We start from the raw sequence: 23,698 nt of genomic DNA, 5'->3' as shown, positions 1-23,698 counted from the left end.
ATGGATAAGATCACATACTGTATTCATCTTGTGTAAAAGCAAATAAATAAACAAATTCCATCTATTATCCGGTGCCGATACTGACGTCATTCACTCATTGGATATCGGACTGACGCAGCTGATCCACATGCCAATCCAAATTCCATTCCATAGCTTGCACTGGACCATGAACCCAACGTTTTATTTTGCTAATTTAATGATCTGCCCTCGAGAATTCAACTCAGGAAATAATTAACCTCTAAAGCGCAATGGACAAATACGAACTGGCGGTTGGAGTGTGGTGTCAAAATAAGACGTCATGATTCCGACGTATATATAGTATGTGCCGTCATATAGCTACTTGGTGCTGTAGTTTTATTCATGCAGCGCCACACTGAAATGCATCTCCGGATGAGGATTAAAAACTACATGGATACGTCCTTCGGCTTGCCGGTTGCATCCGGTTTAAAACCAAAATAGTCCTACATCACCGTCGCCACCATATGGAACGGGCAGGACTGGCTTGTAAACAAATACAGTTTTTCTGGATAAAAAGCCCTAAATGTTTACATTTCTCAACTGATTTCAATGAGTCGTTTTTATATTTAAGGGTTTATGATTTACGTGGAGTAGAAAATGCATTTTGAAAAAAGTTTTCCCCCTACTCCATGACCATTCCAATATGGTCCACGTCCAGATCCAGTTCTTTTTATTTTATTTTTTAAAATATTCACTTTGTAAACCTACACCTGTTTGTATGTGAAGGTAAAATGTGAAGTATGTGAAGTCTACTTAATATATAGCTCAAATAAATTGCTTTGGAATACATTGAAATTGAATGGATTTTTGTATATTTTTTGATCTTTTAAAGAATTGCTATGTGGTTTACTTTAGCCTCATGTAACCTTACACATAATACCAACAACAGCAATTATAATAATAAGAAAAAAGAGCTCTGGTATCTGAATCGGATTGTAACTGAAAAACAGTGGATCGGTCTCTAGTTCTAAATGCCTACATAGAGCTGCTATCTATTCAGCTTATCTGCAGATGTCTCTTTTGTTTTCATTTTTTCATCTTTCAAATAAAATGTAAAATACATCGCACTTAAAGGTATTCAATGCTTCATATTATTTTTCAGAGCCTGGTGTGGGCCTAGGCATTGGCGCATGCTGTCTGACACTAGAGCATTCTTCCCCTGGTATCTACATCCACAGCCTGGCTCCAGGATCTGTGGCCAAGATGGACAGCAGACTCAGGTATAATGTCGCTCAATGGAAATCTATCCCTTTGGAGCTCCTGAAAGGCCTCTCTCCCTCAGATACTTAAGCCCCTTTCCCACTTGCACTGAAAGCTGTTAATCTACTGGCAATGTTCCGTATTGGCGTCATATGGGAATGGGAGCTGGTGTCGATATTATGTTAAAGTCGTTCCGTAAATTTCCCCACTCTCGAAGTAGTATAATTTCTGGTGAATGGAAGTATGTGGAAATGGAAGCAGGAACATTTTTGCAAAGAAGGGGTGGAGCCAAGTTTTTACGAATATTTATTTCGTACTAATGTTTGATTTGTTTTCGTGAAGAAAAAGAAAACATTTGGAAAAAATGGGAGTCAGAATCGTGGCGCTCGGTCGCAAAGACAAGAAACGTCCACTCTCTGCGGAGACATGTCTTTTTTCTTACATTTTCTTCTTTTTCTTCTTAAAAATGCCACTCAGACAATAGTGTGTCTTTTGGAGGTAGGGGTACAGTGCGACTGTGCAGGGACATCGGGCACAAGCACTTCGCTTGCCCGCCAGTTGCACCGCAGTGGGGCACTGGGGAGTGAGTGAGCAGACAGGAGAGGAAGAAGGGGTGGAGAAAGTTCTCCAAAGTTCTCCGGAGGCAGAGCATGAATGACAGTTTGAAAAGGATCACACTGATTTAATAACTTTGGGTTAAGGGTTATTGTGTCCGGGACAGGGGCTCTGTCCCCTCTCAGTCAGCAGAGGGAAGAGTCCACGGGGCAGGGAGACGGGGAACGAATCACTGATCTAAAAACCGATTCTGTTGCCTATTCTCGCGTGATATTAGACACCTCTCTTGCAAGCATTACATAATGTATCCGGAACAGTCATCTCAGTGGGAGCAGACTCAATACTTAACTTTTCCGTAAAGGAGGGTATGTGGGAATGACTACCTACTGCCTTTGCCGGGATATTTTCTATCCAGAAATGTTAAGGATTCCATGTGAGAAAGGGGCTCTACATACATACAAAAGGCACCCTGCCTCTGGACTGGCATAATAGCATAATATTTAGTATGCCAAATCGGGGTTTAAGATGTTCAAAACCATGTGTAAATAGTTTGTGCAAAATACAGGGATGATACCTTGTGAAATCTGGTAGTATGCAAACACTGCTCACTATGCTGGCCAGTGTATCCCACAATGCATTGTGAGAGCATGACATCCAACAACCCAAAGATGCTATACAGTGAGTGTAAAGGAAGTGGCGCAGCTTTGTAGTATGTCCAAGAAGCAATCATTCTTTTTACTCAAATTCAAAAACATACAACAATGGTGCATACAGAATATACAATGTACTAAGCCAGTGTTGACCTTGGCTTTCCATGTTGTTTTCACTTTGATGACTGCTTGACTATTGATAGTTTCCAGTTTGTGAAAAGAAGATGTAATTGTTTTTAAGGCGTAAACATTTTCCCCATTGGATGTCATTAAAGCGCAATGAGAAGCTACAGCAGAGCAGAAAGTTTCTCAATAGTAAAGTGTTTAGTGAGGTCGGGAACCAACATTTCATCAAGACCCAGGTTAAATAGTGTACCCATCCTTTCACAATAATTGAAATTGAGAATAATTAAATATGGGAACCTAAACCATTCCATCAATATAGCAAACTCATTTGATATCTATTTCCATCTTGCATAGTTCACTTAAAATACAGTATAATCACAGTCATGAATTTCAGTAGGCTACCAACCAGCGAGGCTCACCATGGAGTGTCATAATAGAAGAATAACTATGTGTATTGTACAACCAAGTGACCAAGAATGTGTTCTATCCAGGTTTGAGGGTGTAAAAATACTCCCCCTTTCAAATATCAGGAGATTCAGTGTGCAGTGCAGCACTGTATTTATGAAGGGGTGTTTCTTTGAGCTTGCCACTGTGCGTCTTACCCTGCAGTCGCGGTGACCAGGTGTTGGAGGTTGACTTGGTCAGTCTGCGCCACGCTGCCCTGAGTGAGGCTTACGCAATTCTCAGTGAATGTGGTCCCGGGCTGGTAAGCCTGATCATAAGCAGACACCCCAACCCTAAGGTGAGATTTACAGCATTTAATGTATTCAGATCACTTCACTTTTCCCACTTTTTGTTATGTTTACAGCTTAATTATAAAATGGATTTAATTTATGATGGCAAGTGAAAACGGGTTTTGAGATATTTTTAGAAAATGTATAAAAAAAAATAAATTGAGTAAAGATACATGGAAAAACTCAATTCATTTTCTTACATCTGTGACACCAAAGAGTGCTTTTTAATCAGAGATTTTCACTTCTTGGTTAAGCATACAGTATGCAAACAGTATGTTCTTTACAGTTAATATCAGTATAATACATGAAATCTCAATGACAATCTCAATGAAGGATTTTTTTCTTACATAAATAAGTGTTATGTATTAAAAATGGCAGCTCTCAAGTATTTATTCAACAGTACAAGACACTTGCTTATACTCCATAAACAGGTTTCCTTTTGTTGCGGCAAGTTTTTCGTGTGCTTGATTTTAAATGTTGTATTTGAGGATCGAACTATCCATGTAATTATAATCGGTGCCTGTATTTGAGTGTTGAATGACTGATGATTCAATTAAGTTCAAGTAAATGCGAGAACAGCAACTTAATAAACAGGAGATAAATTCAAAACCCAAGCTCACTGTACCAGCCCCCACTTGTCAATGGATTATAAACTTCTTGACAGACAGGATGCGGCAGGTGAGGCTGAGGAAAATCAGTTCCACCCCAGGGATGTGTGCTCTCTCTCTGCTTTTCTACCTCCACACAAATGCAAACTGCACCTCAGGAGTACTCCTGTTAGACTCCTGAGTCTGTTAGACTGTTAGACTCCTGAGTTTTGCAGATGACAAAACAGTCATCTACCTTATCTGGGACAGTGATGAGTCTTCATACAGATGGGAGGTTGCACAGCTGGCCCTCTAGTGTGGTCAAAACAACTTTAACAAGTTTAAAACTGTGGAGATGACGGTGGACTTCAGGAGGAGCCACCCAACACTGCCTCCCTTCACCATACTCAACAGCACTTTGTCTGCTGTGGAAACCTTCAGGTTTCTGCGATTCACAGTCTCCCAGGACCTAAAGTGGGCGTCCAACACAGATACAATCATCAAAAAGGCCGAGCAGAGGAGCTGAGCTCCCTCTCAGGCCGCCAAACACGACCCGTCGAGGCATGGACTCCATAAAACCTCTGAAGTTGTCCTGTGGTATCTAGCACAAAGACATAAGCAGCTGACCCTGTAAGTCCTGTAAGTTGTGAGGTGGGGCCCCCATGGATCAGGCTTGTTGTTCCAGCACATCCCACAGATGCTCGATCAGATCGGACCCTAACAACGGCCATCCACATGAAGAAGAAAACGTAATTCATCTGACCAGGCCACCTTCTTCTATTGCTCCGTGGTCCAGTTCTGACGCTCACGTGTCCATTGTAGGGGCACTTTGACCGGTGTGCGACTGCGTAGCCCCATACAGAGCAATCTGCGATGAACTGTGTGTTCTGACAACTTTCTATCATAAACAGCATTAACTTTTTCAGCAATTTGTGCTACAGTAGCTCTTCTGTGGGATCGGACCAGACGGGCTAGCCTTAGCTCCCCACGTGCATTAATGAGCCTTGGGTACCCATGACCCTGTCGCCAGTTCACCGGTTGTCCTTCCTTGGACCACTTTTGGTAGGTACTAACCCCTGCATACTGGGAACACCCCACAACACTGCCATTTTGGGGATGCTCTGACCCAGTCATCTAGCCATCACAATTTGGCCCTTGTCAAAGTCACTCAGATCCTTACGCTTGCCCAGTTTTCCTGGTTCCAACACATCAACTTCAAGAACTGACTGTTCACTTGCTGCCTAATATATCCCACCCCTTGACAGGTGCCATTGGAACGAGATAAGTATGTTATTCACTTCACCTGTCAGTGGTTTTAATGTTGTGGCTGATCGGTGTACATGTCCATAGTCAGGAAATGGACAAGCAACATCACTGCAGACCCATCACATCCTGGGCACAACCTTTTCGAACTTCTCCCATCTTGTAGGCGCTACAGAGCACTGTACACCAAAACAACCAGACACAAGAACAGTTTCTTTCCGCAGGCTATCGCTCTGATTAACACATAAATCAGTCACACAGTGTCAGAAAATCCCCCGTGCAATATACCAGTAACACTAAACACCCGCTGTACCTACAAATTCAAAATTATATATTTTGTAGTTTAAACACAGTTTATAACATGTATATATCATCGACAGTATAAATCCAAGCACACTGTATATACTGTATATTGTACACATGCATATACTGTCATGTCCAGCATCTTTGCACTCTACACCATTGCACTATTGTCTTCCTGTCACAAATTTCATTGCTGTTTTAAATATTTTTTTTAATATATATTCATTGCTGTTTTTTATATGCAGTATACTTTTTATATATATTATATCTGCACATTGTAGTTAAATGTTTATGTTTACCTTTGTTCTGCTTTGTTGTCCTTGTCTTAGCTGTATGTATATTCTGTGTAAGTACATTAAGAGCAAGGAAAATACCCTGTCAAATTCCTTGTATATGTACATGTACTTGGCCAATAATGCTAATTCTGATCAATTAAATACCCATTTCTTGAAAACAGAATAGGGTGCATTTATTATATTAAAGCAAAGTAATGTGTGTGTGTGTGTGTGTTCTTAACTAGGTGTCAGAGCAGGAGATGGACCAAGTCATCGCTCGTTCCACACACAGGGAAAGCTTGAGCAAGGATGGACACTTCTGTCACTTGCTAGGTCTATTATTTTGCCTTTTTAATTTTTCTTCCTTGAATCTTTTGGTTGGGACATCCTTGCACAACACACAAAGTGGCAAAATAGCGGCTTTACTCTTAAGTTATAATGGCCATTTGTAATCTGCAGGTCTTCACTCAAAGAGTTCCTCCCCAATGGTGAAGCCCAAGCAGGGGGCAGAGGGCCCCCCCGGGCTCAGCTGGACAATGAAGAGGTTTCTGGAGCCAGCAAGCAGGGTAAGCAAAGCCAATAACACATCATAAATACATACAAATATACACGTAACCCCTGCTGGACTGAAACTGAAGTTTTTGTGCAACTTGGGCTGAATCTTGTCCTACTGTCCTTCCTTTGCCGTCCCCCCCTCCGCCTTGCAGCAGGGCTCCCTCAGCTCAGAGGCTGAACTGTCTCAGTACTTCTCCCAAGATGTCAGCAGTCACTCATCCCTCTCTGAATCCGCTACGCTGGGCTCCTGTGATTATGATGCGCCACACAACAAGAGTTGTAGTGCGCCAACAAAAGATTTCTCCGCCCAGCTGCACGGTACAGTCCATTGAAGCCGTTTCACTTTGTTTCTAGGGCTGTGCTCAAAATATTGATATGGCAATATATATCGTAATTTGATTTGACTTGCTGATGCGTGCATTGATGCAGATGCTACTGTACTGCTGATACGGCAGCAAATGCTGTGACTGCGGTTTTGAAAAAGAAATATCACCTATGGTGCCGTGCACAATAGGCATGCTAATTTAGATTTTTTTTTTCTGACCAATAGCCGACCCTCGTTAACCGATCATTAACCGTCATCAGACAATTAAAATGTACTATTTAAAGTGGACGAATGTAAAAAATACATATTGTGATGAGGCAGTATTCCGACTTGTTGACAACAATAGGGATGGGCATATTCATTCAATGTATAGAGTAATTGCAGTTTTATATTTTTACAAGAGGATGCACACAATTAGGTTGGGTAAAAACGATCCCATTACTTTAAATAATATATAATCCAGTCACACACCATTAATTTATTTCAAACAGTTTATTATAAATATAGCATTTTCATTTCATTGCTCTGTTTCATTTGTAAAAAGCTTAGCTTACGCTGGCCGGCACTTCCATGTTTGGGGAAAGTACCTCAATCGGCCCCCAGTAAGCTGTCCTCTTACGTGCCTGAAATAAAAGGAGGCTGCACGTGTTGCCCCCATGAGTTGTATTGTTGTATTTGAGAAATAGATTGTATAGCCTATTTTTCTTTCACCATGCAACAAAGTTTTTTTTTCTTTTTTTTTTTATTACTTGAAAAAACTATTTAGCTGATAGTATTAATCCATCAAATTTCTTATTGTCGGTTAACGTTTAAACAGGTAATTTAGCGGTTTAAGTGTTTTAAATTGTGGGATCCTTAAGGCTTTGCCATCGCTGTTATACAGAATAATACAGAACAGCTGTTAGAACAACAGTAAATTCCGTGAGGACATGGTCATTATTCAAAATCAATGTGTATTGCGATACGTATTGTATCATACCCTCTGTACCGTGATGCGTATTGTATTGTGAGGTTGTAGGCAATACCCAGACCTAGTTGTTTATCAACATTACTGGCAAACTAGGACACATTAGATTGGATATTGGCACTGTACTGTATATACGATAAACCGTGTAATTCAACGGGCCAGTGCCTCGATTGAACTTGGAATTCCACAAACTTACAGTGAAAAGTTCCTCGATCCCATGCAAAGTTGCATTAGTGAGCCTGCTCCTTTGCAACACCTGATGGCCAAAGGAGGACCCGCAGCATTGAAATGCTGGCAGAATCGTGCTCAGAGGAAAAGACAACAGGGATGGCAGAGCATAGGCTGCACAGAGAGCTTTAAGCATCATTTCGAAATTATGATATATTGTATATCATCAAGTATAATAACTATGCACTATACTTATTTAATATACTGCCACTTGCCCATATTTAGCTAACAAGTTAAGATAGTCAGATAGTAAACACAAGTGCTGCTCCCTGTTAACTTCTGGTTATAGATGTGTACATATATGTGACCCACCGCATCATTTGAAAGTGGAGAATCAGAGCTTCCAAACATGGTGTCACTTGTGCAAATCAAGCAAATATTTTTAAAACCATGACTTGTTAATGACAAGGGTGTGGCAAACCGTGTTTCTGAGATAATGACTCCAAAGTTTTACCCACACCAGGTTGATCCAGCCAGCTCCCAGAATGCAAATGGGGTTGGCGGACAACAAAGCCTCATGGCTAAATAACATACTGCTGAATGGGCCAATCACGAACAGCTTTGAACAGCTCAACAACACACAACTATTTTTTTTTTTAAATAAGCTTTTATTTAACAGTAAGAAAATCTGAAATCTGAAAATCTGTCACCATCCTCAACGGACTTTATCACATCATCAACTTCTTCCGTTGTAACAACAGCGGGCGTATCGTTGGTCTATTCCAGTGGTACTTGAAAAAATTTGGTTTCATCGTCACATTAAGGTTGAAATCTGCTGTTTGAAATGCTCTCCAAGTCCAGAGTAATATCAGATTCAGCAGCGCTGTCGTTCTCCGGTTTGCTGTTGGAGAACTGACCATCATCGCGGAAAATTAGGTCCAGTACGCGCTGCTAATACTGACTTGGATCTATCACACTGGTCAGATTAAGGTCCGAAATATGATTCAGAGCTTCCGCCACCCGCTTCACATAATCCATAACGATACGGAGAAGAAAGTTTTCACAGACAAGTGAGATCGAAACACCCCCGTGCTGCGCTTTAACCGTCTGTTTACAGAAGTGACGTAGGTGCGTGATGCGAAGGGTTTTTCTTCTTCGCCATTTCACAACAGTGGCTCCGTGTGTGTAAGAGTAGTACGATTTAAAGGTTGAATTCTATCAAAACGGTTTCACATTGTGACTTTACATCACATGGAATATGCATGAATGATCTTCACCTAGATGGTCGCTTTAAAGGAAACGATCGATCGGTGTTGTTCAGCACTTTTCAGCGTCTCGGTAAGTGAACTGCGTTTCCCCATGTAATCTAACGGGAATATTTAACTCCACGGTTTAACATTTTTCTTCTATTTATAAATCAAACTTGGTTTTGAAAATACACAGAGATAAAAAAAAACCACAAAGGAACACAAATCCGGTCAAAAACTCCTTCAAGAAAGGTTTTTTCAACTTATTTGTCTGCTCCTGGCCATTTTAGAAATGTGCAAGATGGCGGCTTTTGCTGTGGTGTGTCACATATTTTATTTCAGTCAAGTTTTTTTTTTTTTCTCTTTTGGAGTGGGTCTTTTCTGTCAATTTATGCTGTATAGAATTTCATTTCCCCCTGGGTATCAAAGTGTTATTTAATTAACTTTATTAATGACAATACATTTATCATTAATTTCTTACAAAATGTTCAAAAGTAGGGTGCTCTGTGGTATTTTTGTTTCTTAATTGCGTAACTGTGGCATGCCCGGGGTCTGGCGGTCCCAGTTTTCATTCCCAGTCCATATATGTTTGACGATAATTAGATTAACTACTTTCAGCTTGCTTTGCTGAGCTACTCCCCACCTCTAATTGGTTTTGAGAGGGAAGGAAGCAGCACAGGAGCCTCACATCAACTACAAAGTTAGTTGTTAGAATAAGAAAAAATTATGACATTTAAAAATGAAGACCTGTTTCCGTAGAGACTGGACGTGTTTCAGTTTCTCCTCTTTGCAGCCGAGTGCCACAGATTGGACTCGCTTTTTTTCCAAATAAATGTTTTCCTCCCAAAAACACATAACTTGAAAAAACCTAAAAACCCAATATTTGTGCTTTATTCGGATTCGACTCAACCCCTAATTTACTGCTTGTCCCGGCAATGTTACTGCTTCCATTCACACATTCTTCCATTCACAGCTGTACCGGCATTTATCCGGAAATTATACTAGGTTACGGAACATCAAAACCGCCTAATAAGTCAATTAAGACAATGATGGGCTTCTATTTACATCTCCCAAATTTGTTATAAGTCTAAACATGAAACTGTTAAACAAAGCTGTGACACTCTCCTTAATTCTCATTAATGACTGAATAAAATTAGTCATATAATTATTCTTTTTAAATATCACAGTTTTTACATCTTTTGGTGAAATTGAATTCTTACCTCGTCTGGGCTATTAATAATTGAATGAAGGAGATTTGGTATTAATTGAATGAACTGTTAAAATAAATTTTAACCAAAGTCCTCTCTCCTTTTTGCCGTCTTGGTGCATGTCCATGATACCTCTTGAACAGGGGCGGAGAGTGGCCTTGTGTATCAGGCCCTGGAAAGCAAGGTCCCCGCTGTAGCAAACCACCATGTTGGCATGGCGCACCAGCAGAGCGTGTGCAGTAGCCCCACCTCGGTGAGGAGTCCACTCCTTCGCCAGCGACAGGTCATGTGCTATGAAGATGAACCCAGCGATGATGATGATGAGGACCCTAATGACACAGGAAGCGCAATGCCATTTTGCAGAGCAACACACTCCCAGACTGTTGCCTCCAGCAATGTCCAGACATCATCACGCTTACCCGAAAGTGATTCTGGGATCGTTATTGCCATGTCGCCACTCAAGGTAGACAAGGACAACCATGATGGGGGAAATGTGAGTAAAGACCGGAGCAATGAGGGTCCCTTCTACAGCTCCTTGGAGTCGGAGGAAAGCCTTGCGGTAAACTCCGGTGCCGAGTCTCGATCCATGCCTATATTCTGCCCTTTTGACCCTGAGACAGGCGTAGCAGCCGGTGTCTGCGCTGGCTCTGTTAACCTGGCTGTCAAAGACGCCCACATCAGCCGAGATGGCGGACAGCTTGAGTCCAAACGTTCGCCAAAGCTGGAGCACAAAGCCGTGACACGGGTCAAAAGCATGATGAGTATTGAGGCACCCAGTAACACCCAGCAGCCAATACCCAAAGGTGAGGAGCCTCCTGTGGCCTCAACCTCGGTTCAAACCCAGTCCAGTGTCCTGGATCCTGGGGCAGCCCCACCCAGGCCACCAGGTTTGTTGCTGCCCCAACATTGCCGGAAGGGAGAGGTGAGTGAGCTGGCAGGGGTGTGCACCATCAACACGGTGGTCCTCAGGAGGAGCGAGGAGGAGTCGTTTGGCCTCGACCTGGAGATCAAGTCATCCCCCCTGAAGGTGATCATCACTGGGTTAAAGCCAGGAGGTGCTGCGGAAAGGGTATGTTCAGTCTTTGACTCCTCTGATTTATTTTGGATGCTCGCCAACAGACACAATTGACACAATGTATGTCTAGCCTAAAGTTATACACCAGATATTAGATGTTTACTTCCCCATGATGTTAATTATTTTCACACAAATCTATCCTCTATCAATTCTCCCGCTGTTATCAAAGTTTGTCTGGTTCATATACTATATACTGTATATCTATATATATACAGTAGCTTTTAGAGCAATAGAGTTTGAAATTTTATAATAATTCTGTATACAATCCACAATACGCCTAAATCTCACATAATGCCATGACTGTAACTACTGCAACTGACAATAAAGTGGGGGCCTTACTTGTAATTTGCGGTAGTGCATTTGAATTTGTGGTGCGCAGCTGATTTAAGGAAGCTGCATTTGCACTATTACTGGTGCTAATGTCACAGTGATTGATTGCTGACAATGATTTCTGCTAATCCCATTTTGTTAACACCCTTCGTTGTTCCAGGAGTCCATGGGCAAAATAGGTGTTGAAGATGAGATTGTTTCCATTGGGAATACACAAGTCTGCACCTCGAGCTATCAGGAGATATGTGACCTTATGCACAACCTCCCTGTAACACTCTCACTGGAGATAAAGAGACCAGTTTCAGGTAGGATATTCTTTAATAATTATTTTTATAAAGTGTTTTTCTAACCGTTTTCACTGTCAAAGAAACTCAACTAAAGGTTATCTTTTTTTTTTTTTTAAAGACTTGTATTTGAAATCTATTCATTGGATTAAATACGATTAGAAAAAGTTTTTTAACTCAATAGTGCTTGAGTGTCTAAATGAGTGTGATCGTTACAGGTAATAGTGCTTTCTTTAGCTGCATTCATTTTTAGATATAAAATATTTTACCAGGATTTGCTTTGCCCTGCCTTAATTTGACCCTATAGAAGACAAGGTCCAGTGCCTAGATGTAGTAAAATATATTGTATTATATTTGACAGGTTGACAGCTAGCACAAATTAATGAGGCATGATATAAAATCAACAGACCTTTAAGGCAAGGCAATTTATTTCCACACCTGTACCTAATTGGCTATCATCTGAAATTTATTGGTTGGGGAACTTCAAAACAGGTCCAAAGATAATCAATTCTTGGAACCATAGCAGATGTGAAAGTATCAGCATAAATCAATTTGAATTATCCCTGGAATCATGTCATATTTCACTGTTGCATAGTCAAACTTTAAAATGTTTACTTTATCATTTACTGCTATAAGGTTGCCAAAAGCCCCTTTTAAGTGAGATTTGGTTTGAAAATCCACTTTTCCACCTTTCTGTAAGGCATTTCTATATCTTTACATACTTAAAACATATTTTGTACAGATGTACAAATATGTTTGGTTGTTCCAGAAATTATTTTTTAACCAAAAAGTGTAACTTATATAGAGGTTAATATATACCGTATATTCAGGCCCTTTTTTAAATAATCTGTACAAATTTACTAAAATATCAAGAAGTTTAAGAAAGATGGAAAAGTGTATCATCTGCTATTGTGATGAAAGAAGTGCTTTTTCTCATTGAAGCCAATAAGATAAGATTATTTTTCCATAGACTGTCTATGGCAAATCTAAAAAATAAACTCATAAATTAGAATCACATTTGCCACAAGTACAGGTTAAAGACACACTCCAGAACACCAGTTCCGCAGTTTTTTGGGAGAGGAATTGGCTTTTGTCTATCTTACCCAGATTCAGATGATAGGGTCATACCAATTCCATCCTTTCATACACATTTCATCCTTGTGTGTCCAGTACAGAGATAGCGAAATTAAGGTGTCAGCTGTTCCTGCACATGTGATAAGACAATATCTGCCTTTGCTAGGCATTTGTTAAATAGACCAGTATGTCTTTCCCTCCACCGCTACCCTAAGAAGTAGGATCGCACTTCCCTTGCTGGCAGTACCCTTCACCTTCCAAAAGGGAACTGCAAGCAGCTGGCTTTGTATCTATGGTGACTATGTTACTCCTTTTTACCTTTAGTAGTCAATAGTAGATTACCGAGTTCGATTCCTCCTTTCACATCCTCTTTCTTTTGTTTAGTTTGACATTTTGGGCAGCTTTGTAGAATAGCCTAAAACCTTTGGAGCATATTGCCAGCGTAGATGGACATTGCTGTAGAGTGTTCTTTGTAGGTTACCACGATTGAGGAGAAGGTACTGCTGTTCCAGAAGGGATCAACACCCAGGGATGTCATTTTATGAGGTCAAATCCTTCATAAGATAGAAACTGCATAACCAACACCAAACGTCACCACCTACAGTACCTCTCAATTCAAAACGTAAAAAATAACTCCTCAGGTGACAGCTGAGAGCACTCCCAGCAATTACAAGTAGCTTACCTTTTGGAGAATATAAACTTTGCAAATGTGTGTGTGTGTGTGTGTGTGTGTGTGTGTGTGTGGGGGGGGGGGTTTGTTATGTGGTCTGTTGGTTTTTTTTTTTTCTTGTTTGAATACTTATGGACTGCATTCAGACATAACATACCTTTCATGGTCTTACTAAAAAACTTTAGTAAAAATTGTTAAAAAAATTCTTTTCAGTTTTATTCAATTTAATTTGGAGACATATTAGCGAGTTGATCCTTCCATCCATCCACCCAGCCATCCATCCATCTTTGAAACCACTTATCCAGGTTAGGGTCAGGGTGACAACGGGGAAAGCAGAGCTGCCCCAGACCCCCTGTGGAATGGGAGCTCTGGGGCAGCTCTGCTTTCCGCAGCCACATCTTCAGGTCTTCCAGGTCTTTTTCTTCAGTTTGGAGAATCCTCAGGCATTCCTAGGCCAGTGAGGAAATATAATCCCTCCATCAAATCCTGTGTCTGCCCTGGGGTCTCTCCCCAATTTGCTATGCCTGTTAGCCCTCCAAAGGGAGGTACCCAGGGGACCTCCTTATCAGATGCCCAAGCATCAGATTTGTTACTCAGTTACTAGTTACAAGGATTCAGGTTTTAATTATGGTTTTAACATTGGTTAGGGCTGATACCAATAATTTGACTAGTTGAAAGGTTAATGATAGTCTGTTTTGATAGACGATTTCTTCTTTTTTCCTGACTTTGTATAACTGTGATTCTCTGCAATTATCCATGGGTTTTCCAAGTTAGGCATTTCATTAAATGTAACTTGCACAAAACACCCATCTTTATATTTATTTATAATGATTTTGCAAATGTGACAACACATAATTAAGCCAGAACACAAATTAGGGATGTTAGTGACAGAGACAGAGAAAGTGTCCCTGTTATGGTACGGTTAGACAGGGAGCTTTTTTTGTTTCGTTCAATTAAAAAATAGGGTAAAATAAATAAATATACAATAAAAACACACTTTGTTTGGAAAAAAGATCGCTCTGATCTGAGCTGCGGATCGCATGCCACCATCTTGCCAAATCAACCATGTATTTCTTCACATGCATTTGCGAATGTAATGTAATTCATGCAAGAACTTTCATTCTATAAATCGTTACTTTAACATTATTGTCGGGATTTATGTTTGTAATAGTCATTGTATTGAGAAAATGTTTCTCATGTTGAGTATTGTTATGAATATACCTGTGACATGACTGTTAGTTACTGTTAGTTTACTGGTATGTAAAATAGCTTAGCTTTTAGAACGACATACACAAAGGGCAAGTTAGGTCTAATCTGAATAATAAAAATGATCACTCTCAGAACATGAGCAAAGAACATATCCTGAAATGTCTTTTAAAATTTCTCTGTCCAGCTGTGAATCGACTTTCCAGTTTGATCATGTCGTCGGGAAGCTGTGATGGAACCATCAAAGATGACACACCTCGAGTTCCTCAGCGGGCATCTGATGAAGCAAAAACCTCAATTGCAATAGTGGGGAGTGCCCCGCTGGAGACCAACTCTAGCTGCAGTGCACACACAGAGCATGACTCTGAAATACCAGTTACCAATATAGATGTTTTTATTGCTGAGCTAGGCAGCGCTGATGACACTGTACCTTACTGCCCCACGCCAGTTAGTGTAACCCAAGCTGAGGATGAGGTCCACCAGTCCAGTCATTTTTCCACCTTAGAAGCAGGAAGCAATCAAGGTTGCCTCAAGCATTTGGGTAAAACTTTCTTAAACAGCTACTCCAGAAACATTGGTCATCTCACAGATGACAGTTCTGTTCTTTCTAAGGATTCAAATAGAGTGGGTGCTGATCCTGGCACTCAGCACATGTACAATATGGTGGAGGATAGTGAATCGGAAAGTGACTCTACCACTGACAATAGTCAGTCTCTGAATTTGACGGCCAGTGGTCATGGTTGTGATCACAGAGAGCTGGACTCTGAAGAGGAAGATGTGGAAATTTGTTATGGAAAAGCTCAGCCACCTGGTGCCCAGATCAGTGAATTAACAGATGGATGGCTGTCTTGTCAGCATCCTGTTTTGACCTATGACCAAAACATGGCGGTTGATCATGCTCTCGGTTTAACACAGGGCCCTGCCGTTGTCTCTCTGGCAAGCAAAGACAAACCTGACATTTCAACAGATCATCTGAAGATCTCTCAGTCCTCATCGGCCCCTTCAACTATGGAATTCAAACGCTCCCTCTGCCAAGAGCAGTGCAAGTATTTCAAGGATTCAGTTTGTGTGCCTTCTACAGAGTGCCACATAAATGAGGCCATTTGGTCATGTTGCAAAGTTGAGGAATCTGTGAATGTCACAGACAATCAAACAGCTCGCATGTGTCCCTCCCTTACACTGGATACCCAGCAAGTCACTGTGTCAAATCAGGGAATAATAGCTAAGTTGCCAGAAAATGCCTCAACTTCATTGAGGCAGTCTGATACACAAAGACCACACCACTCGGTGCCAGTAGATTCAAGGACCCTCAGCTCAAGCAATGCAATGTTAAGCACGAAAGTGTCAGCATCTATTACAATAAAGGACAAGGACAGAGAAAAGGGCCAGATTTTGCACAATTTCAAAACAATGTCAAAACCTCCAACTAGTTCCTCACTTAGAGCACAGGGCCCAAAATTGCTCAATATCCCAGGCTCTCCTGTTTTGAACAACAAGTTCAAACTCCAGGACAAAACTCAAAATAGACCAAACACTAGTGCACCCAAATTAAAAGGCCTGAGCATTAAAAGTAAAATGAAGCCAAAGGAGCAGCTTCATTTGAAACCCATCAGCAGAAACCCACCAGCAGAAAGTCTTATTCTGCGAAAGGCCAACAATTCCCCTGTCCAATCACCCAGTCTACAACCCAAGAAAGATGACATGACAAGTAGATTAAAAAACACTAAACAACCTGAGACAAATGGCACTCCAGCTTCACCCAAATTAAGTGACCGGTGGCAAGATAAAACAAAATCCAGTGTTGCGGATGGAACGCGGTTTTCTCATGGAGGTTCCACATTAGAGGTGGCACCATCGGCCAACAAGTCAAAGGAGAGTCAAAGGCTGCAGGAGTCTCCAGTACTTGCCAAACCATGTAGTCAACTTGAGATTCCTGCAACGCAGAGGACATTTATAGAGGTTCGACTGTCATCCTCGTCATTATCCACACCTGTAATGGTTCGTAAAGAACCTATGGCTATAAAGGATTGTAACCCAACTCAAAGGACAGTTCTGCAGGATAAAATTAATGCAACCACTGACACAAGTACAGCTTCTATGGTCTTACCCTCCTATTCCATCCTTAAAGTTGAAAAAGAAAATGGCGTGGTTAGTCAGAGTTCTGCAAACGAGATGCATTTAATCCCAAGCAATAGCCCCAAATTCTCAAACACAACAGAGCCTGGCGAAAGTCTTAAGTCCAGCCGATCTAAACTGTATTTAAAGGCAATGGAAAGGCGCAGTTTCTCCACAGGTACTATCATTCCCGGGGACCCCAACCCCTTTTCTGTCCGACAAAAGATAAAGTCTTTTGAGAACTTGGCCAGTCTTGAAAAGCCTGTGGTCAAATGCATCGACATTCAATCCTACGCTGTGACTTGCAGACACGCACTTAACCAGAGGTTGTCCGATTATATGGGATTAGTCAGCTCTATAGATGACCGTGCGCTGAAAACCTCTTCTATCGAGCATCTCAACTCTGCCTCATCTCCTTCCCCATCTCTTGGCAAGTCTCCTTCAAGCCTTACACTGATAAACTTTGACCAGCCTCCTGTAGACTGCAGCACTGTTTCCCCAGACAAAACTGTGTGCATAGTTCCAAAAGCTTCACATGGTGTGAGCCCAGCAACCCCACCCATCTTAAGAAGCAAGCATGCAAGGGGGCATTCCAACCTTTCCCGCACCAGGATACGGGAGCTCAGGGCACTCAGCATGCCTGAACTAGACAAGCTATGCACAGATGACTTTATCAGTGATCAGGGCACAGTCCCACTTGAAACGGACCCAGGGATACCACCTATCAAGGCCACTGAAGTGTTCTCAACTGAGGGATCTCACCGAACTGTTGTGGCAGACCAGACTGATTCAATGACAAGTGAATTCTCTACTCAGGAAAGTCCAGCGTCCTTTGGGCCCCAACCAGCTGCCAGTGGCTGGTCCATCAGGTGAGAGAAAATTAAAGTTTCAACTGAGATGTTGAATTTGGTGTTGACCATTTATTGAGTAATGCAATTCTCAGAATAACTTATTTCACCATCAATCATTTTATGATTTGATTGATATGATTTCATGATATGATTTTAACACATCCTAGGTTTCAGAAGCAATAATATTATGATTTTAAGTAAAAAAGCCTTTAAACAAATCATAGGTATTTATTTCACAATCAATAATATTGTGATTTTAAATAAAATTCCCTTTAACACATCGTAGGTATTTATTTCAGAAGCAGTCACATAATGATTTTAAATAAAAAGCCTTTTTTAACACATCTTCCTGTAGGCATTTATTTAAGAAGCAATAATATTATGATTTTAAGTAAAAAATACATTTTTTTACACATCTTAGGTATTTATTTCAGGATCAAATGACAAACCATGTGAAGTAGAAATTCTCAAGCTTTTTTTTGTTTTATTGTTTTGTTGCCCTCCGCAGTTTGAAGGAGCTGGCTAGTTCTCCTGTGGAACAGAGCAGGCTACAAGCAGTGCTGTCCTCCGTAAAGAGTAAATCTGACGTGTTGTCCCTGCTCCAAGAGGCAAAGGCTTTATCTGAGGTAATCCCATTCTGTTATCACCTGCATCTCATGGTGTCACCAACTGTCACCATGAAGAATATGCACTTTCACCTTGTAACACATATTGCCCCTTGGATCTCTATCTCCCTTTAACTAGCCTCTTTAAAATATAAATACAGTATATCTAACTAAACTAATCAAATTATTTATATAGCTGGCTGTCACTGTGTGATATACAGTGGGTTTGGCTACCACAACATGCACTTATTGTAAGTCGCTTTGGACAAAAGCACATGTTAATGAAGTAATGTAATTTCAGAAGAATTGAATGCTAGCAGAACCAAAATGATTGGTTATCAAAATGTATCAATTGCGCTAGTATGTTCCTCAAAATTACTGTTCAATTGGAACCTCAACAAATGTAAACATTTTAAATTATTCATTCATTATAAAATAGCATTGAGTTTTGAGTCTTCAGTGGGTGCTTAATTCTAGTCTTTACATTTCAAAAGTTTCAGTAAACATTTCTCCATGAACCATAGGTGGTTTTACTGCTTCTGCTGACAACTGTTACTGTTGTGCAATTACCCGCTACAGTTTCCAATGCTAATGTTCCCCTTTTTCAAAATATGAGCATTTCTGCTTACTTCGAATATTAGCCCATGCTTGTATTTGCTTCAATTATACTATATACAGTAACCCAGCCTATATTTTGGAGAGGTTTATATTTTGGACAGACCTTAAATTATTTTTATACAAAAATCTTGCTCAGCAAAAAGTTGAAAAACAAATTTTTACAGTATTTGCATTTTTTTATTTTTTTACTTTTCAAAGGTATTAAGTTTGACCCACATGTGAACTCTCTGCAGGTTAAGGATGATACTCACTTTGTTGTCCTTGTCAAAGAAGAGGGCTCAGGGCTAGGTTTCAGTATCGCTGGTGGAGTCGACCTCGAGCAAAAGTCTATAACGGTGAGTAAGGCATTATAGGTAGAAGTGCTAGAGACTCCAAGTCTCGGAGAATTAATTCCATCAAACGCTCAACCATAGGGATAGTTTGTGTTGACTTGATTACAGTCAAGCAAGCAGTTTTGTTTTTGCCTAAATTTGTCTGAGCAATGTATCACTGTGGATTAATCATTTTGGTTATTGTATACTGTTACAATATTGGCATTTAATGGGCTTGTACACTAGGTAAGATTATGCCGTTTATTTTCACTAGTCACCTGCGGGCACTTATTTTCGCAAGAACAGAGGATGGGAGGGAAATACTAGAATACAAGTGGCACGATTTCCCCACATTGACTATCATTACAAGAAATCATTCCTTGTTGGAATTTCACATTTATTGGTTTCTCTTTTCCGCATGGGCCCTAAAAGGTGCTTTCTTTCTTAGCTTAAATATGTTGACTTAGTCTTCGCAATGTATGCCAATATTCTCTCTAGCCTGCATAAACAAAGGGAGCAGAAAATTATCGAATATAAGGTTCTGGTATAACAATTTAGGCCATTATAGTATAACATAAAGCATAACATTTTCATGCTTGTAACACATGAAAATGTTATATTCAACTGATGATCTTCCACTGTTTGGCAGGTTCATCGTGTGTTCACCAAAGGCGTGGCTAGCCTCGAAGGCACAATTCACAGGGGGGACAATATCCTGTCCATAAATGGCACCGGTCTGGAAGGTACCACCCATGGAGAAGCATTGTCCTCTCTCCACCAGGCCAGGCTGTCCACCCAGGCCTTGGTAGTTATCCATAGGGGCCAAGAGAGCAACCACAATGCTTCGCCTCGACATGATGTTTTAGGCCAGCCAGGGCGACCATCTCTGTCCACCAAGGAGAAGTCCGTAGAAGCTGGCACAGGTAAGAGCCACGCCAAATGTGCCATTATGCAGAAATATTTTAGTTCACCTACAGTGAGGCTTTGATTTACTAAAAAGCATCTGAATGATTTTATATTGTTTCTTGTTATTCTCTCGTTATTAATCTTGAGTTTATATTCTGGAAGGAAATATTTACTTTTTAAATAGAGATAAACAATCCAAAAAAAAAGAAAAATCTCATCTTACATCGGTTAGGAAGGACAATGCTTAGTGAGAGGATATGTCGATGGTCTTCAACCAGGGGTCTGTGGAGGTACTGCAGCGGGTCAACCAATTTATTATTATTATTTTTTTCTTTTTTTGTGTGAAAATTTTAAAAATACTTTAAAAAACATTTGAGTAAACTCCAACCATTAACACTAGAAAAGTGCTGTTTTTTATTTCAGTGATCAGCCATGTATATAAATAAGTTAATAAGGCATTATAAATGTTATTATAGGTCAGGCTTAAAATGCAACACAAATTTTTATTTAAGATCTAGGGGATCCCTATTCTGTTTCTCGATCCACCAAGGGGACCTTGGGCTGAAAAAGGTTGAAGACCCCTGTTTTAAATGAAATGCCCCTCATTATTATTTTTTTTGCAACCCTGATGAAGGCTATTACAGCCAAAATATATTGGGTTTTATTGAACCACTCTATATTCTACCATTGTTGCTGGACATGTTCCTTTCCTCTGGGGGAGTGAAGTACCTGCAGAATTGTTATTTGTATTTCATTTAGGAGTAACCTTTCTCAAATTAGTCAGGCAAAGCCATGGCAAACCTCTTACACACTCGTCCAACAATAGTCAAGATTACCTTAATTATTTTGTGTTTGGCTCTCAGTGGTGGAGGTAGGTCCCGATGGGGCCCTAAAGGTGGAACTTCACAAGACTTCTGCCGGCCTTGGCTTCAGTCTAGAGGGGGGCCGAGCCTCTTCCCATGGGGACAGGCCCTTGAACGTCAAACGTATCTTTAAAGGTGATTTTGTTTTTGTGTTTTCCTATTCCCAGCAGGGTTATTCAAATATAATCCTTGTGATAACTTGAGAGGCAAACCTTATACTTGGAATCACTACTCACCACTGCCCAAATCCTTCATTTCCTGTGGAGAGAGAGAGCATTGACTATTTCATTGTGTCCCATGTTTTAATTTTGCATTTCATATAAATGCGCTTAGGGTCTTTCTCTGCACCAACTGGCTCGGTGCAAAGGAATCGGAAACTATAGTGGCTTATTTATTGTGAAAATGCCATTAAAAACAATTTAAATGTTAATAGAACATCTATTATTAGATTTAAAATAAAAAATAAATATAGAAATTGCAAAACTGAAACTAAATTTACTTGAAAATAAAATAGCACTTGTACTTTGTTACTTACCACCTCTGGTTTCTTTGAAATATTTCACTGTTATAAACCCAATATTTTGTTTTCAGTTTTATTCTGAAAGATGCATCACTTATTCTTTTGCATCGCTTATTCTTTCTCTGCAAATGGTCATATTTTTACATTTTAAAATATGTGGGTTTCTTGGTTCAAAATTGTTTTTGTCCAACCTGTGGTGAAGGCCACAATGACCAGGACCATGAACAGATCAAGACCATTCCTTCGAGATGGATGACCATACATGATATTTAATATAATATATATTTTTTATTATTATTATATTAAATATCATGTATGGTCATCCATCTCGGGGATGAAAAAATTGTAATTTCTACAAAATATGAATACATATTATGTATTCATATTTTGTAGCAATAACAATTTTCTTTCCACCACAGGGGGAGCTGCGGAGCTGTCGAGGGTCATGGAAGTTGGTGACGAGGTCTTGGCCATCAACGGCCACTCCCTGGTGGGCCTCATGCACTATGACGCCTGGAACATCATCAAGGCCACCAGCGACGGGCCCGTCCACCTCCTCATTCGTAAACCGAGGACGTCCGTCTGACAGCACACCATCTAGGAAAAAGCCTACTCAATTCCAAAGTCTAACGTCAAAGACGGGTCAAAGAACGCTTTCACTGGTGAAGACTGGTCCATTTTTAAATCTCTAAATCCCATGGAGTCAACCTTAAATTTGGATATATATATATATATATATATTTTTTTTTCCAACTCAGAAGGGACTTACGGGTATACGTAACCCAAACTGTAGCCTAGGCTATATACAGTATATATATATATATATATATATATATATATATATATTTGTGTGTGTGCGTGTGTGTGTGCGCGTGTGTGTGTATATATGTGTATATACATATATATGTGTGCATATATATGTATATGTGTATATATGTGTGTGGGTGTGTATATATATATATATAATGTGTATATATATATATATAATGTGTATATATATATATATATGTGTGTGTGTGTTCATGTATGTGTGTGTATGTATATATATTATTATATATATATATATGTGTGTGTGTGTGTGTGTGTGTGTGTGTGTGTGTGTGTGTGTGTGTGTGTGTGTGTGTGTGTGTGTGTGTGTGTGTGTGTGTGTGTGTGTGTGTAAATTGTTTTGTTTTCAAACTGACGATCTTGACATCAGCAGTTACTCCTTTTGTAAATTGTGAATGAGTGAATATGCATAATATTGCAAAGACTGCTGGGAAGATGGTTTGGATTTGAACTTGTTAGGAGGGATATCTATGTCTTACTACAGCTATTAGCTTCTATGTGTGTGCACTAACTTATGATTCCTTTAAGGTTGGATTTGTACATTTCTTTTTTGCTCCTTCAAAACCGCAAAGCTATTTTTAAGTAACTATTTATAGTTGACACACACATGATAACTCAAAGCTAAGGTTAACCGCAAACCATGAGTTTTAGAGATACCGATAAACCACGTCATTAACCCAAAGAAACATCTCTGCATAACTTTCTGGTTAAATTCCTTTTTTTAATCTTTCGTGTCATTGTTTTTTCATCCAACCTGACTTTTGTACACCATCAGAGAGAAACAAGATATGGAATCTATTCTTTCACACCTTATTCTGTGGTTGACAAATGTGTCTGGAGAATAGCGATATTGACTACATATTGTCTGGGAGTTCGGATATTGTACTATTGTGATACTGTTAAATGTTTTCCTTTCATGGTCGTAAAGGCTTAGTAAAGACCAGTATAAAATAATAACATTTTCCGAACCTTTAGACCATTCTAGTTGTTGTAATCAATGGCTCTACTGTACCTTTCTCAAATATTTTGCTGGGCTACAAATATCTTATGAAAGCACTAAGTTATCCCCAAAATATTGTCAATTGATAAATATCAAGGTCTTCATCAGAATAATATTGTGACATTTGACTTTGTCAAACTCGCAGAGCCCTATTCACACATGAATGCCTATTAGACTGAAAATTTGGCTCAATACGATAAAAAGAAAGAAAGAAAGACAAATAAATCTGTTAAAACACTCCATAGAACATTATATAAAAAA

At 39.9% G+C, this 23,698-nt stretch overlaps 1 protein-coding gene across 1 annotated transcript in view; it reads left to right on the top strand.

Annotated features, from left to right (window-relative positions):
• pdzd2 (PDZ domain containing 2) overlaps window positions 1-22,445 on the top strand; it is a gene marked incomplete at its 5' end in the record, with an annotated part of 98,858 nt that extends 76,413 nt beyond the window's left edge. Inside the window, 13 exons of the mRNA XM_080004032.1 lie at window positions 1,121-1,238; window positions 3,159-3,291; window positions 5,957-6,044; window positions 6,171-6,277; window positions 6,419-6,584; window positions 10,325-11,250; window positions 11,747-11,891; window positions 15,008-17,804; window positions 18,295-18,412; window positions 19,243-19,344; window positions 19,970-20,243; window positions 21,090-21,224; window positions 22,029-22,445. Of these exons, the coding sequence (XP_079860158.1) occupies window positions 1,121-1,238; window positions 3,159-3,291; window positions 5,957-6,044; window positions 6,171-6,277; window positions 6,419-6,584; window positions 10,325-11,250; window positions 11,747-11,891; window positions 15,008-17,804; window positions 18,295-18,412; window positions 19,243-19,344; window positions 19,970-20,243; window positions 21,090-21,224; window positions 22,029-22,195 (5,276 nt within the window). The 3' untranslated portion in view covers window positions 22,196-22,445. The remainder of the gene's footprint in view (window positions 1-1,120; window positions 1,239-3,158; window positions 3,292-5,956; window positions 6,045-6,170; window positions 6,278-6,418; window positions 6,585-10,324; window positions 11,251-11,746; window positions 11,892-15,007; window positions 17,805-18,294; window positions 18,413-19,242; window positions 19,345-19,969; window positions 20,244-21,089; window positions 21,225-22,028) is intronic.
• Window positions 22,446-23,698: the final 1,253 nt, after the last annotated feature.

This window comes from Zeus faber (genome assembly GCF_960531495.2).
Source record: "Zeus faber genome assembly, chromosome: 7".
NCBI lineage: Eukaryota > Metazoa > Chordata > Actinopteri > Zeiformes > Zeidae > Zeus > Zeus faber.
This window is presented reverse-complemented; position numbering and strand designations above follow the sequence as displayed.